The sequence below is a fragment of the Pelobates fuscus genome, chromosome 13, assembly GCF_036172605.1.
Source record: "Pelobates fuscus isolate aPelFus1 chromosome 13, aPelFus1.pri, whole genome shotgun sequence".
Lineage (NCBI taxonomy): Eukaryota > Metazoa > Chordata > Amphibia > Anura > Pelobatidae > Pelobates > Pelobates fuscus.
The window spans coordinates 20,723,565-20,739,212 of record NC_086329.1 but is presented as its reverse complement, the minus strand read 5'-3'; the positions used below and the strand labels follow the sequence as shown (position 1 = coordinate 20,739,212).

The window sequence follows — 15,648 nt, the reverse complement described above, 5'->3', positions numbered from 1 at the left end:
TCACGTGACAAGTCTGCTCACATGAGACAACACTAATGAGGAAGCATGCAGAGAGCATGTCTGCTCATTGTGTGTCTCTCACTGAACTCTGTATCTGTAGAGGGATCCCTGACTGCTTAGCATTTTATGGGCGTAGATTGCTTTTACAACAAAGCTTTATTGCCTTGCGTAACATTGTCTCAATTGTGCTTAAATATCCTGACTCATATTATTAAAATTAATATTTTATTGTCGACTTTAATGATAATGGCTTTGTTTTCATGCCTGTTCACAAAAGTAGATGTTCAGGCTTTATTTTGATTGAAAATGAGACACATTGTCCGCCGTAAGTGACACTTTAGAAATGGGCAGGGTCATGATTTGTAGGTTTGATATTGCTCAACACTCTTTGTTGCTTAGTGGTATGGTACATTAACGGACCACTGTCATTAAAATGTTTTACTATCGTAATAGAATCTTTGTTATAAAATTCCATCTCGTTAAATTTATTTATATTCTTTTGAAGAAATCACTATTTTGCAACTGTTTGCTGTCTGTAACTTTATTATTATATTTTATACAGTGCCAACAAATTCCGTAGCGCTTTACAATGGGTGGACTAACAAACATATAATTGTAACCAGACAGGTTTGACGCACAGAAACAGAGGGGTTGAGGGCCCTGTTCAATAAGCTTACATGCTAGAGGGAGTGGGGTAAAGTGACACAAAAGGTAAGGGAGGAATTAAGGAAGTAGATTGGCAGAATAGTATTCAATGAAGACTTAGTAAGGTTTATGGGGGTTTTTTTTGAGCCATTAACATAATTGATATGCTTTTGTGAAAAAAGTGAGTTTTTAATGATTATTTTTTTTAAAGGAGTGGAGACTGGGTGAGCATCTAACGGAGGAGGGAAGTGAGTTCCACATGAACTGTGCAGCCATCGAGAAATCTTGAAGGCGAGCATCAGAGGTGGGAGTACGGAGAGGATAGACGCAGGTCTTCGACAGAGTGTAGGGGCCTAGACGGGACGTGTGTATTAGGGAGGATAGATAGGTGGGAGCAGCATTATGTAGAGATTTGAAAGCAAGAACCCAAATTTTATATTGAGCTCTATATGTTACGGGAAGCCAATGCAGGGACTGACAGAGCGGTGAGGCGTGGGAGGTGCAGGCGGACAGGAAGATGAGCCTCGCCGCCGCATTCATTATAGACTGCAATGGGGCAAGTTGGGAGCACGTATCATCGCTGAGAAGCGGTTTGCAGTAGTCAGGGCGAGAGAGGACAGTGGCATGGACCAGCACCTTAGCCACATATAGCGTTAAGTAGGGGCGTATGCGTGCAATGTTTTTGAGATGGAAGTGGCAGAATTTGCAGATCGACTGGACATGAGGAGTGAAAGAGAGATCGGCGTCAAAGAGAAAACCTAGGCAGCGAGCCTGCATGGTGGAGCTGATGGTAGCACCATTAACGTGGAGGGAGACCGAAATGGGGAGGGAGGAAAGACTAGAAGTTCTGTTTTGGACAAGTTGAGCTTACACCTGTAATATAATCAAAACCGATAAAGAGACTAAATGTTGCTGTAAACGTTTCAATATTGACCTTTTTATCCTAATATTAATAATGAAATCAGTCGAGGCTTGGTTTTAATAACATTTTGGTGGCATAACTGGGAGAAAAAAAAGGGTTGATGAGATTAGAATTGTGATTTCTTTGTGATTAATTGTGGTACATTAGTAGCAGAAAGTCCTAAACCCTTATTGATTGATTATCGATGCTAGATTATAAAGTAGTATTTGATACCCAACAGGCATTATAAGATGGATGAAGAAAAGAAATGGCGATTGCCAATGGTCCAAGGGCTGCTGCTCAGAAAACACTACCTACCAACACCAGAACCTAAGAAACTCAAAATATATATAGTTATTAAAATCTGTAGACACAAGTCACAAAAAAACCTAAACAAAGCAAAACAATATACCTAATAAATACCCAGGCATGAAAGTCTTTGACTGACCCCTAGTGGCCTCTATTGGGTATAGAAACCCAGAAATTGTGGTCCTATTATGCCCCGTTTCCACTGAGTGGTACGGTTCGGGTTGGTACGGTCTGGTACACTAGTATGCTGCAGAATAACATTTATATATAGATAAAGACATTTATATATAGATACAGACCATCAATTAATCTCTTTAGAATATAAAGACCCATGAAATAGTACAGAAGTTAAAGTGTTCAGGGGTGATATGTACTGAATGCCAGAAGAGGGGTGGGGGAGATTGTGTTGTTCAATCACAAATTCAATATTTTTCACTTTTGAAAAAAAAAAAAATACCTAGGGTTTTCGTTTTTTTTTTTTTTTTCCAACTGAATTTGTTGATTTGTGGTTAAAGATCTTAGTTAGAAGATCACTATAGTGTCAGGAAAACAAACTCGTTTTCCTGACACTATATACTCCTCAGGACCCCCCTCCCTTGGCGCTAAAGGGGTTAAAACCCCTTCAGTTACTTACCTTAATCCAGCGCCGGGCTCCCTCGGCGCTGGTGACCTCTCCTCCCCCGCCGACGTCAGCTTCCGAGTGGAGCAGAATGCGCGTACGCGGCAAGTGTCACACGCACATTTAAACAGTCCATAGGAAAGCATTTCTCAATGCTTTCCTATGGACGTTCTGCACGCTGAAGGCGATTTTCGCATCCAGCATCGCAGAAGCGCCTCTAGCGGCTGTCAGGAAGACAGCAACTAGAGACTAGATTAACCCTGCAATGTAAACATAGCAGTTTATCTGAAACTGCTATGTTTACATATGAAGGGTTAAAACATGGGGGACCTGGCACCCAGACCACTTCATTGAGCTGAAGTGGTCTGGGTGACTAGTGTCCCTTTAATGAGGAAATACATCCAAGTATGGTTGTGTCATGTTCAGACATTTATTCATATACCCATGGTTAGAAGAAACGGGATTGATAATTTTGCATTTGCAACCCTCTCAAAAAGGAAAGACATCCAGGTGAATCTCAATTGCTTGTTTTTTGAGACTGTTTGTTTGTTTTTTGTAGGAAAGCAAATATCAGTGATTTCAAATCAAGTTGTAACCCAATACTGTCCATCTTCCAGCTTAAGGGTAGTTCATAATGCTTATATTCATAAAGTATATACTGTTGTAAGTGATAATTGGAGGAAAAGTGATTTGTGCTTAGTTTGCGGTTTCTTGGGTTGTGAAAATGTGAATAAATTAGATGGAGATTGTAGGTGTTATGTCTACGCCGTCAGGTTAGAAAAATATAGCCGAGTTGGTTATCATTATTTTATTATTATTGAATTTGGCTATGTTGGCATTACATTTGCAATTCTTGCAACTCCATCATTTCTTGTAAAGTGAATAACCTCATGTGCTACCAGGTTCATTTTCAAATTGTGAAACATCTCTAAAGTGCAATATAGAAATTCTAAAAGTGCTCCGGCACACGGTGACGTACGACAAGGTTGTCCACAGTCACCAGATGTCTCAACCACATACATAATGAAACAAAACAAAATGTTGCTGGACATTAATTACCAATTTTTTTTAAAATATTTTTTTTACAGTTCCAGACTTTTCTCTATATTTGAAGTTGTTGCATGCAACGTTCTTTGCTTGTGAGACGTCGTATAGTATAGTAATCTGCCCACAGTTAAGACCAGTTGTATCATTCTGAGCACTCAGTGACGTTGATTCAGTGCAGAACTTTAGTTCCAAATGTCAGACAGTGATGGACGTTGTGTGCAGTGTTTCACATCCAGTAATGGGTCAGTCTTGCACAGTGTGCATTTTGCAGCATAGATCCTGAAGTGTGTGAAGTTGTGGACTCTGTGAGTGTTTCTGCAGATCTAAACATGGATTATTTTTGGATATATGTGCAGAATTCAAGACATAGGTCAGCCATTTGCTCTCTGTGTGCATTACTGCAGATCCATTCAAAGATCAATCCTTGGCTCCATGGGCCAAGCTGCAGGTGAGCGGCACAGAATGTCATCAGCTGCTGAACTTAGCACTTCAACGTGATCAGTGGGTGCCCCTGTCAGGTCATACTTTAGCATCTAACATTTCCAGGAAAAGTTTGTGCATTGGCACTCTGCCCTGAGCCCGCACTGCATGGAAGTGCTGCACAGCTCGCATGGAAGTTTGACGCAGAAGGGGAAGGGTGAGCAGGAGCTGCCCAGCTCTGTGAGATTCGTTTGCATGTTGAATGTTCTCATAATCTTGCAAAGCTTCCTGGAGACAGTCCTGCAGATTCTGTACTCGCTGTACATCTTCAATGTGGGCAGAGTCTGAAACGAGAGCTGTGTCAGAGCTTGTGTGCTACTAACAGGGTCAGGGCTGGTGAGTGGGAGCTTGTGTGCTAATAACAGGGTCAGGGCTGGTGAGTGGGAGCTTGTGTGCTAATAACAGGGCCATGGCTGGTGAGTGATAGCTTGTGTGCTAATAACAGGGTCAGGGCTGGTGAGGGAGAGCTTTTGTGCAAATAATAGGGTCAGGGCTGGTGAGCGAGAGCTTGTGTGCTAAAGACAGGGTCAGGGCTGGTGAGGGAGAGCCTGTGTGCAAATAACAGGGTCAGGGCAGGTGAGTGGAAGCTTGTGTGCAAATAATAGGGTCAGGGCTGGTGAGTGGGAGCTTGTATGCTAATAACAGGGTCAGGGCTGGTGAGTGGGAGCTTGTGTGCAAATAACAGGGTCACGGCTGGTGAGGGAGAGCTTGTGTGCAAATAACAGGGTCAGGGCTGGTAAGTGAGAGCTTGTGTGCTAATGACAGGGTCAGGGCTGGGGAGTGAGAGCTTGTGTGCTAATGACAGGGTAAGGGCTGGTGAGTGGAAGCTTGTGTGCAAATAATAGGGTCAGGGCTGGTGAGTGGGAGCTTGTATGCTAATAACAGGGTCAGGGCTGGTGAGTGGGAGCTTGTGTGCTAATAACAGGGTCACGGCTGGTGAGGGAGAGCTTGTGTGCAAATAACAGGGTCAGGGCTGGTAAGTGAGAGCTTGTGTGCTAATGACAGGGTCAGGGCTGGGGAGTGAGAGCTTGTGTGCTAATGACAGGGTAAGGGCTGGTGAGTGAGAGCTTGTGTGCTAATAACAGGGTCAGGGCTGGTGAGTGAGAGCTTGTGTGCTAATAACAGGGTCAGGGCTGGTAAGTTAGTTTGTGTGCTAATAACAGGGTCAGGGCTGGTGAGTGAGATCTTGTGTGCTAATAACAGCATTTTTATTTTTTTAATTTAAAAAAAAAAAACTATTGAATTTTTACATTTCGTTTTATTCCCCCCTCCCTGCTTCTTACCTGGCCAGGGAGGGGGGGAAGATGGCATTCCCTGGTGGTCTGGTGGCATGGACTGTGTAGAGGGGGCCCAGCAACACTCTTACTTCCCTTCCCAGCAACTCCCCTGTTTAACTCTCGCGAGTTAGACAGGGGAGCTGAAGGGAGCTGCTGGGAAGGTAAGTAAGAGTGTGCTGTGGGCCCCCCAGGACCGCCATCTTGGCTGTCATGCCCTGATGGCGGCCGTGGTCTGCAATATTGAGATCTTTATAGGCCGACACTGCTGAAAATTCAGAATATCAGGCGAAAATCGGTCAATCCCTAGGAGCAGTGTGTGCTCAGTAGAAGTGGAGCACTAGTAGTGTGTGGTGGGTATGAGTAATGTGTGGCTCAGTTGAAGAGGTTAGCGAGTAGTGCGTGCTGGTGTAGGAGCTGTGTGTACACGGTAAGAGAGGGAGTTATATACAGTGCATATGTGTTTCTCAAAAGGAGAGGGTTACATGGAATGTGGGTAGTTTGGTAGGAGCAGAAAATGAATCCGTTCTAGAGGGGTAGGGTCTGTTTGTCCTACCCCTCTATATTCTACAGAAAAACAAGCCTTATGGTTTATTTTCTAAACAGTTAATTGTAGTGAAGTGAAAGCTGAATTGCAAAACCCATGCTAAAATAGTCAAGCTGTAACTATAGTCGAATTGGGTATTTTTAATCAACTTTGCTATTTTGTCCTATAATTTGCAATTCTGTTTTCAATTCGCTACCATTCACCATGATATGAATAAAGGCCACTTTGAACATCTATACCTGAGTTAGTGAGCACTATGGCTTTCAGTGTCACATACTCCTCTTTGTCCACGCGTAGTTTGCGGTATTTTTGTACCAGCTGGAGCGTGCACAGGTAAAGATCCCGTAAGCCACTCACGCGTGACCTGGTTTCATCCACGACATAATCCTCGGCATACACCAGTTGGTTCTGATAGGGCAGAGAGCGGAATACAACGCCCAGCAGCAAGATCTCCATCCAAGCTGACTGCAGCAAACTCATCTGATCCCCAAGGGACAATGAGGAGAAACCTACACCAGACACAGCGGGAAGGCACAATTACATAGAAGCATAGAATGTGACTGCAGATAAGAACCGTTCGGCCCATCTGGTCTGCCCAATTTCTAAAATACCGTATTTACTCGAATCTAATGAGCACCTTTTTTTGAAAATAAAGTTCACAAAATTTAAATGTGCATTAAATTTGATGGCACATGACGTTCGGGGCGAAATTCGAAATTTGAATTGCATTCCGGCAAATTCACACAGGTGAATTCATACAGGTAAACCAACACAGGCAAATTTAATTCCTGACAGAGCGCTTAAGAAAGAATACGCTGAACATGTAACACTGAAATTGAAATACCATCAGTGTAACTATGGTATATGGCAATAAACATTTTTCGTAGCACAATGTTGTACAGTAGTATCTTCTTATATAAATGCGCATTACATTTGCCAGCAAAAACATTTTTCAACTTCCAGGTTTAAAAAATTGAGCTGCACATTAGATTCAAGTAATTACGGTACTTTCATTAATCCCTGGCCTTATTTTATAGCTAGGATAACCTTATGCCTATCCCACACATGCTTAAACTCCCTCACTGTGTTAACCTCTACCATTTCAGCTGGAAGGCTATTCCATGCATCCACTACCCTCTCAGTAAAGTAATAATTTCTGATATTATTATTAAATGTCCTCTTTTTCTATTTTAAATATAGTCTCCTCCTTACTGCGCTGATTCCCTTTATGTATTTAAATGTTTCTATCATATCCCCCCTGTCTCATTATTCTTCCAAACTATACATGTTAAGATCCTTTAACCTTTCCTGGTACATCTTACCCTGCGGTGTGCTTGCTTTTCAGTTTGTTACTATATCTCCACCATATGCGCATAGTTTATAATATCCCCTTGCCTTGCCATATGAACATAGTTTATAATGTACTCTGCCTCTCTATACACATGGTTTATACTATGTACTCTGTCTGTAGTCTCTGAACTCCACACATTCATTCCTGCCATATGTCTGTTTTATAAGATATGTGCCATATGCACACAAGATATACTCTTTGCACTAAAATAAACCAAAGCGCCTAGCAGAACTCTGTTTCCAAAACAAACAAAATACGTTCACCCACAAAGATGCTTCTCCTCCCAATTCTCAAACATTTGTATGTGTATAAAAGTATAAAAAATTACTAACTATATAGTACAGATTGTAAATGGTTGCACACATAGGCACGCTGTCAAGCCTTATTTAAGAGTTCCTGTTCAACAAACACAGTCATACAAGGATATAGGACATAGAAGCCACATTCCTGCTCGTTTACTTCATCAGGGTTATACATTAAACCCGGAATTGCCAAAAATAGCCTAAGTGGAAAAAATACTACATCACGGCTATTTTCCCATGTCCGCTCCAATAGCCTAAAATTTCCTGTTTATTACCTGACAGATCCCACTATTGTGAGAAGCTGTTAGTTATTTTTTTTTTTTTCTTTTCATGAATGAGAGGACTTGCATAGCTACACAACTTCCTTCTCATTGTTTAGCAGGCCCATTGGGGGTCATGCTCAATGGTCCTCCTACCATGTCACCCATGTTTGGCAGTTTATAATTAGAACATGAGAATATATGTGCATTTTGGATAACTCAAATATATTTTACTGCCTGGAAAGTGTATGGAAGATACCCCACATCTGCCTTTTTCAAGGACCTGTGCATTTTAATGGTTTAGAATAACAAACACATTTCAAAGAATTCATTAAACATCGATTAGAAAATCTCAAGGCTCAATACAGGGTTATAATGGGTTAGTCAGTGGGCAATTGTGGATATGTTGAAGGTTTCTTACCTGGAATGTGTTTAGCCCAGCCAATAGTGACCACAAGCTCACGGTCTGCAAGGTCACAAAGGATAGTAAGAGCCGCAATATCACTGTCGGGCACGGCTGGGTCCGGCCTGGCATAGATTTTCTCCGGCTCTGCCACCAACAGGTATGACACAATCCTTTTAACTAAAAACATGTAAGGGTTGAAATCAAGTGATGTTATCTCCATAACGTTATATAAACAGAGGGTCATATCTATCCTTGAATGTACCTTTTAAAGCCAATACGACTTTTGACAATTAAAACGTAGCATAAGAGGATACATATTGCTAGGTAAAAGACGGTGAACTTTCACATTTTACTAATTTTAGTAAAGAAATGTTTCTTTCAATTGGTGGCCAATGATAAGCAGTCAGCTGCCCCCAGAAAAAACCTTTCTGATACTGTGGTGGACAAAAGAAAGTCAGGGCGTAGCAGTGTTGGGTGTGGGGGACCAAATTTGGGGTTAAACCATTGGAAAAAAGGTTTAACTCCTGAAGATAAGAGGGGGCCTGAACACTCTTGCCCCCATAACAACTTCAATAAGCTGAGTGTGTGTTCCTTGAAGATTGTATATGTACTTACTGGGTTTTCCTGGGGGAATCTGTATTCCATTGAAAACATTATTTTCAGATTCCTGACGTCTCTTGTATTTTTGTCTCCCACCTCGAACTCTGTCCAAACGCACCCCTGTGGGATAGACCGTGTTACCATGTGTCAGGGAAAAGCCACTGTCAGCAGAGTCCCAGTCCATGGCCCGCAGGCTGACATCTCACCTTCCTTCAACATCCCAACATTCAGACATTTGTTAAAGCGACAAAACTGGCAAGACTTTCTCCTCCGCTTCGTTATTTCACACTGTCTTGAGGCAGGGCAGCTGTACTCAATGTTACCTAAAAATTGGGGTGTATTAACATGTGTTGCTTTAGGTGTCATGACAGCTTTACATTTGTGTGTGTTGTTGCATGTGGGATGATTCAACAAAGGGTATAAATGCAAAAATGTTTTAGAATAGGGAGGAAATGGCTTAAAGACCTTCTGAAACCCACAGGCAAGACACACGGAAATTTCATAGACGTGAAAACCTTTACACTTGTATCAGTAAATCTTTAATGTAGGACACGAGTTAGACAGCAAATTTCCTCTCTTTTTATACGTCAATGGACTCTTAGGTTAGGGCTCTTTCCTCTTTACAATTCAGGAAATTAACATTACAATAAAACCAACTCTCTTGAAATCTTCGAGGAAGACATGATACCTCATCCCTACAATCTTGACATTTGCTATTTACAGAAGATGGCAGCATTATCAAAATTTTGCTCATATTTTGTCTCCAAAGTTTTAAAGCCAACGCAGTCTGCACCGTGAGCATCGTGTAAAATAATCTCTGACTCTGAGTCTGAGCTAGACTCTGATGGGTTTATATCAATCAGCCAGAAACTGTAGAGCACTGACAACGGAATTCATAATTTTAGGTCACTATTTTGGTACTGGAAATATGTCCTAACAAGGCTCATTTTTCTCTACAATTGTGCAATTCCCTTGTCAAATCTCTACAAGTTTGTGAAGAAACCATATTGTGTTTCCACTGCAGCCATGGATTGATCAAGAAATATTAATAGAAAAATTACTGATCAACTTAGTGCTATAGGATATTATATTTCTGAAAATTAGGATTGCTAGACACTCATGCCAGACTCTACCTTGGATGGTACGTTTGAAGAAAGCTTTGCACGCTTCACAGGATGCCACACCGTAATGGTACCCAGACGCCACATCTCCGCAGACCAAACACAACTTCCTGGGTGCTGCACCCAGGGTATACTCGCACATGGCAGGGGACTGAGAGTGCTCGAATAGGTCAAAATGTTTGTGGCTGCTGCACAAAAAAGAGTCCAGTCCACACAGAGTGCCACCCAAGCTAAATGAACCACTTGTATCAGACGATCCACTGGGACTGTAATTAGTAGGAGATCCCAGCAGGGAAGAAGGCTCTTGTTTGATGAAACAACCAGAGGACAGTGAGCGGTCGTCTGAGGTGACTCTGAACAGGAACCTGTGGGGAAAATGTAACCAATGGAGGGAACACTCTGCACAGTTCATAGCAATGATATTAGAAAAAGAATACAGAAAAGGTCCTCATTAAAAAAAAAAACAAAAAAAAAAAACTATTTTACAAAAAATACTTTTATAGAATAAGTGTTTAAACATGTGTGTTAAAACATGATACATTGCTTTAAAGTTAACTCTCTCCCTGCATCCTGCACCTCTGTGCATTTATTGGACTCTCTAAAGGACAAAAAGTCACCCATTTAGACTTGCAGAAAGAAGATTTCACCTATGGCAGAGGAAATGGTCTGTTGGATTGTTTTTCATAGCGGAGTTACAACTTCTGAAGGTTATATATATTTTTTTTTTATAGAGATGTTAGATTTATTGCCCCCTCACTATTACTACGTGGGGGAAGGGGGTAATTAGGGGCTGGCTGGGGACTAAGTGACCCTAAGGCCTAAGCCATCCATGAGGAAATGGGACTTTCATTGGGAGGGTGGACAAAAGCTTGTTCATGTCTTCTTTTTTTTAATACCCCCATGTCTGGCGCCCATATGTGGGTAGGTAAACAAGGGCATATACACTCCCCCAGGATAATTAAATAGCCACCACATTCTATTACTATGTTAGCGGTCCCCATCCACTGCCTATGGATGAGGGCTGGGGGAGGCAGTTTAGTGTGTGTCCCAGTTAATTTTAAGGGGAGGGGGGGACAATAGTATGTACCCCCTGGCTTTATTATTGGATTTTGTTGACAAGTCTTCTCCCATTGGCTTTTTCTAGCTAGTTTTAGTACTAGCCGATACCAACTGATCGCTGTTTAGTAGACATGCTCCAACCTGCGGTATGATGGATGATGGCATAATTTAGGTCGTAAAACTCCCTATGTTTAGATGGGAGTCATATTGACTCCAATAGGCTCTATTTTTATGTTTTAACTTGGCGGCAGTCTAGCAAATGCTGACCACCTGCCACAGAACGTAAGAAGGGGTAAGAGGGGCCATTATGTATATATTTATACTTTAAGGTTGCAGGGGGAGAAGTGCTTTTGAGTTGCACATATTTCTGAATTGGAAATAGAGAAAAATTAAAACCCAGAAAGGTAAGAAAAAGGGGGGTAGGGGAGATTTGAGATTAATCGTGGCTTGGAAAGACAAGGATTCTGTATTTGGTGAAGTGATTTTTGTAAATCCTGTAGCAAGTGTTCTGCTAGAGACCTCCATGCAAGGGCCGATCCAACATGTGCACTGAAAAACTAAGGACATGGGTCCAGAAGGAAAACGCTTTCTGTAAAAATCTAGACCTGAGAGTGCAGACGGATTTCCAGAATGATTTTCGGACCTCCTCTCCATCAATGTATAAATGTGCATTTTAAAAAGTCTCATGGATGTGAGGTGCCACAATATAAAGGTTTATACACCCTGTCCTAATACACAGATATTAGTACACATACCTCTCGATTCTTCCTAATACACAGAATGAGGACATGTATGTACCTCTCATCTTCTTGTGCACAAACATGATCTGTTCCTCTTCCTCCTCCTAATACAGATATCAGACTATGTCCTTCTCTTTAATACAGGATGTGTGTTTCTTCCTAATAAACAGACACCAGGACACACACTCCCTCTCTAATAATCTGAATATGGACATCTATCTCTCAGCTCCTCCTAGTACAAGACATCAGGATGAGTTCCTCTGACTTTCTTATCGTAATACAGAGATCAGGACATGCACTGTTTACCAGCTCATCTCGTAGACATTCGTAGACATACCTTTGACCTTCGAATAGACATACATGATATACAACTCTCATCTTCTCCTTATTTACCGATATCCGTATAAACATCTCTCACCTTCTTCTAATATACAGATATCAGTATATACACCTCTCTCCTTCTAATATACAGATATCAGTATACACACCTCTCTCCTTCTCCTAATATACAGATATCAGTATATACACCTCTCACCTTCTCCTAATATATAGTTATCAGTATACACTCATCTAACTTTCTCCTAATACATATACATCAATATTCACACCTCTTACCTTCTCCTAATACAGATACATTAATATTCACACCTCTTACCTTCTAATACATATACATCAATATTCACACCTCTTACCTTCTCCTAATACATATACATCAATATTCACACCTCTTACCTTCTCCTAATACATATACATCAATATACACACCTCTCATCTCTCCTAATACATATACATCAGTATACACACCTCTCATCTCTCCTAATACATATACATCAATATATACACCTCTCACCTTCTAATACATATACATCAATATTCACACCTCTTACCTTCTCCTAATACATATACATCAATATACACACCTCTCACCTTCTAATACATATACATCAATATACGCACCTCTCATCTCTTCTAATACATATACATCAATATATACACCTCTCATCTCTCCTAATACATATACATCAATATACACACCTCTCACCTTCTCCTAATATACAGATATCAGTATACACTCATCTCACCTTCTCTGAATACATATACATCAATATACACATTTCTCACCTACTCCGAATACATATACATCAATATACACACCTCTCACCTTCTCAGAATACATATACACACTGCTCACCTTCTCCAAATACATACACCTTCTTCTAATACAGACATCGGTATACATGCCTCTCACCATCTTCTATATTTGCATATTTGAGAACCTTGGTACAAGGGACATTGCTTATAGATATTAATGTATATTTTTCTCCTGATTTGTATGTCTTATTTTTGTCTGACGAATACACCTGAATACGCTACATCATAAAATCCCAAATACCTAGGATCCCAACAAATGGATTCTTTAAATGACCCACCACAGTGTACGATACCATGAATGTCACGGGACACTTACTGTTTGTGATAACTCAGAGAGTCCGTGACACAGTTTTCAGCGAAATCCATATTTGTTGCATTCCTGGAGACAGGGCAAGGGAAAAGTCACAAAACCAGGGAAAGTGAATCAGGGTTAGAAAAGTAAAAATTACATGGAAAATCTCATTACAGATCAAGTGTTTTGGAAAATCTAACCGGCACAGCAGCAGGAAAACAAGCCCAGGAAACTGTGAAAGGAGCAGGTGCAGATACCTCATATAGGCTAAAATATACAAAGAAGCAGAAACAAGGGGGGCATGGGAGGTGGTACCAAGAGAGGCAGCACACAAGGATGAGAGGGGCAGGATGAAAAAGATGTTATATAGGCAGCACAGTGAAAGGGACCAGAGGAAATATGATAAGATTTTAGGGAAAAGGTAGGAAAAGTTAATGAAAGGTGTAGATGTGTGCGAGACGGGCAAAGGATAAGGATTCGATGATACGGAAAAAGTTAGATGTGCAAGAGAAGTTTGTTAGAGGGACAGGTGTAGATATTGGCGATACAGTCAGGACACAATAGTGTACCTGTAATGATGGTACTGGGAAGGTGAAAGACAATGACATAGGCAGAAGAATGTGTTGGTGAGAAGGGTAGGTGATGTTGTCAAGAGAGGAAGGATAAGATATGAGCACTGAGATTCTGTAGTGGTGATAGGAGCATGGGAGGTAGTTAGCGAGAGAGGTAGGAATAATAAAATAATATGCTCCGACCCAGGACTTCCCATATAATATAATGCGCCTTGACTGGAGTGATGGGGTCGCTTGCCTGATACATGGAGAGTATAAAGCTATTGGCTCCCACTGTAGGAGAGGGAGGGAGTGATGATGGATTTACACAGACAGGAGAGGAAGGAGGGGGGATAATTTTCCTGGAACGACGTTTGAGCAGAAACTCTGCAACAAATGATTTGTTAACCCTACTTTAAGGTACTGGGGAAGCAATAGAGGGTAAAAGGTGGCATTAGTGTGTGTTGAATGAAGCAGCTCACACTCATTGCTCGACACTGCCCCCTAGGGAACGTTTTGTAGGTCACCTTGCCGTCCACTGAATTAAGATAATAAGGATTTTAAGGTGTGTGAATGAGCGGGAATATAAGGATTGGGGGGGCCATAGAGTATGCTATAATACCTGTCAGTTTATGATGTTCAATGAAAGCAGGGTATTAAGATGATTATTTATTTTACCTCTCGTCCTTCGATATCACAAATCTCACTTTCTCCTTTGATAAATATTTCTCTTTTGTCAGTTGTGACGTCCAAATGGGCAAAATGAACACCGGACAAATTCTGGAATGTTGTTAAAAGTCTCTACGACTCCAAATGACTCTCAGCACACCACTGTAAAAGTAGACAATGAAAAATACTCCTTCAACGTGGCAAATACATAGAAAATTAGCGTGTTGGAGATACATAGGTATTCTTTAAAAGGAGCCTTGAAAGATTTTTTTGTGTGCACAGAGACATATTGCTTTATTATGTATAGACGTTGGTCATTTTAGACTGTCGCAGCACGGCAGCTAAATAATGCAAGTTTTGGGTGTTTTCACCAATAATGGCTTTAATGGGTTAGTAGCATGTAACATAGAGGGTAAATATAGCTACAGCAATTTAATATTCACTCCTTCTTATATCTACATTCACTATACTTCTTATGCTAACTTTTATTTCATGTCGTCTTCAGCACATTTCATCCTCTGCCACCATCCAATGTCATTACTTACCTGCCATCAGTAGCATGTACCCTGCCACCCATCTGATCCACAACAAGGTAACTTTTCCAACCATTTAGTCCATGCATCACTGCCAACCATTGCACACTTTACACAAGGGGTGCCCAAAAGGTAGATCCCTAGATGTTGTGCAACTACAACTACCATGATGCTTTGCATGCCTTTAGAAGGACAACGCATCATGGAAGCTGTAGTTTTAAAACATCTGGGGACCTAACTTTTGGGTGCCCATGCTTTTTTACCATTGCATATCTCTGCCACCCCTTTTTGTGCCCATTGCCACCCATCGAAAGCCTCTTTACCTCCATACACATAGATCATTTATACTGCATTCATTTGTCACACATCTCATTACCAGTGCTATCCATGCTATTCTTCCCTGTCACTTTATGCTAATCATCTCAAGACCATCATCCTCAGCCAGCCAGTGTACCCATTTATCACTCTTTCTTCCACATACCATATATACATCTGCAGGTTCTGATTATATGGAGCCTGAAAGGGACTAGAATACAGAATTTATTTTCTCGCCCCACACGTGTATAGGTAGGTACGCAGAGTACTCTTTGTAAGTTCCAGGAAAGTAATGGTTCCAGAGTTTGGAAGTGCAGAGCCGCTAGTTAATGTTCTCTGTGGGATCCAATGTGATAATTGATACATTTGGATATATGGAGGATGTAAGATGCACTGTTTTTGGGAGAGCATAGAGTAATGAGTGCAGGAATGATGTTTGGTGGACACGATAAATGACTATTGTTCCGACTCGCTG

The 15,648-nt window shown here is 41.2% G+C and overlaps 1 protein-coding gene across 1 annotated transcript; it reads right to left on the bottom strand.

The window, feature by feature from the left end:
• Positions 1–4,007: 4,007 nt before the first annotated feature.
• ESRRB (estrogen related receptor beta) lies at positions 4,008–14,465 on the bottom strand. The gene is made up of 8 exons (XM_063439650.1): positions 14,335–14,465; positions 13,130–13,192; positions 9,875–10,227; positions 8,948–9,064; positions 8,757–8,861; positions 8,157–8,318; positions 6,062–6,331; positions 4,008–4,285 (listed from the first exon to the last, which is right to left on the bottom strand). The coding sequence occupies exons 2-8, from the start codon at positions 13,177–13,179 to the stop codon at positions 4,041–4,043; spliced, it is 1,302 nt and encodes a 433-aa protein (XP_063295720.1). The 5' UTR covers positions 13,180–13,192; positions 14,335–14,465; the 3' UTR covers positions 4,008–4,040.
• Positions 14,466–15,648: the final 1,183 nt, after the last annotated feature.

Bases quoted from the DNA above. Each gene is read 5' to 3' on its own strand.
- ESRRB (XM_063439650.1), bottom strand. From the start codon at position 13,179: ATGGATTTCGCTGAAAACTGTGTCACGGACTCTCTGAGTTATCACAAA. The intron at 8,319-8,756 runs GTAAGTACATAT...ACATGTTTTTAG, and splicing joins GATTCCCCCAGGAAAACCCA to TTAAAAGGATTGTGTCATAC. The intron at 6,332-8,156 runs GTAAGAAACCTT...TGTCTGGTGTAG, and splicing joins CTGGGCTAAACACATTCCAG to GTTTCTCCTCATTGTCCCTT.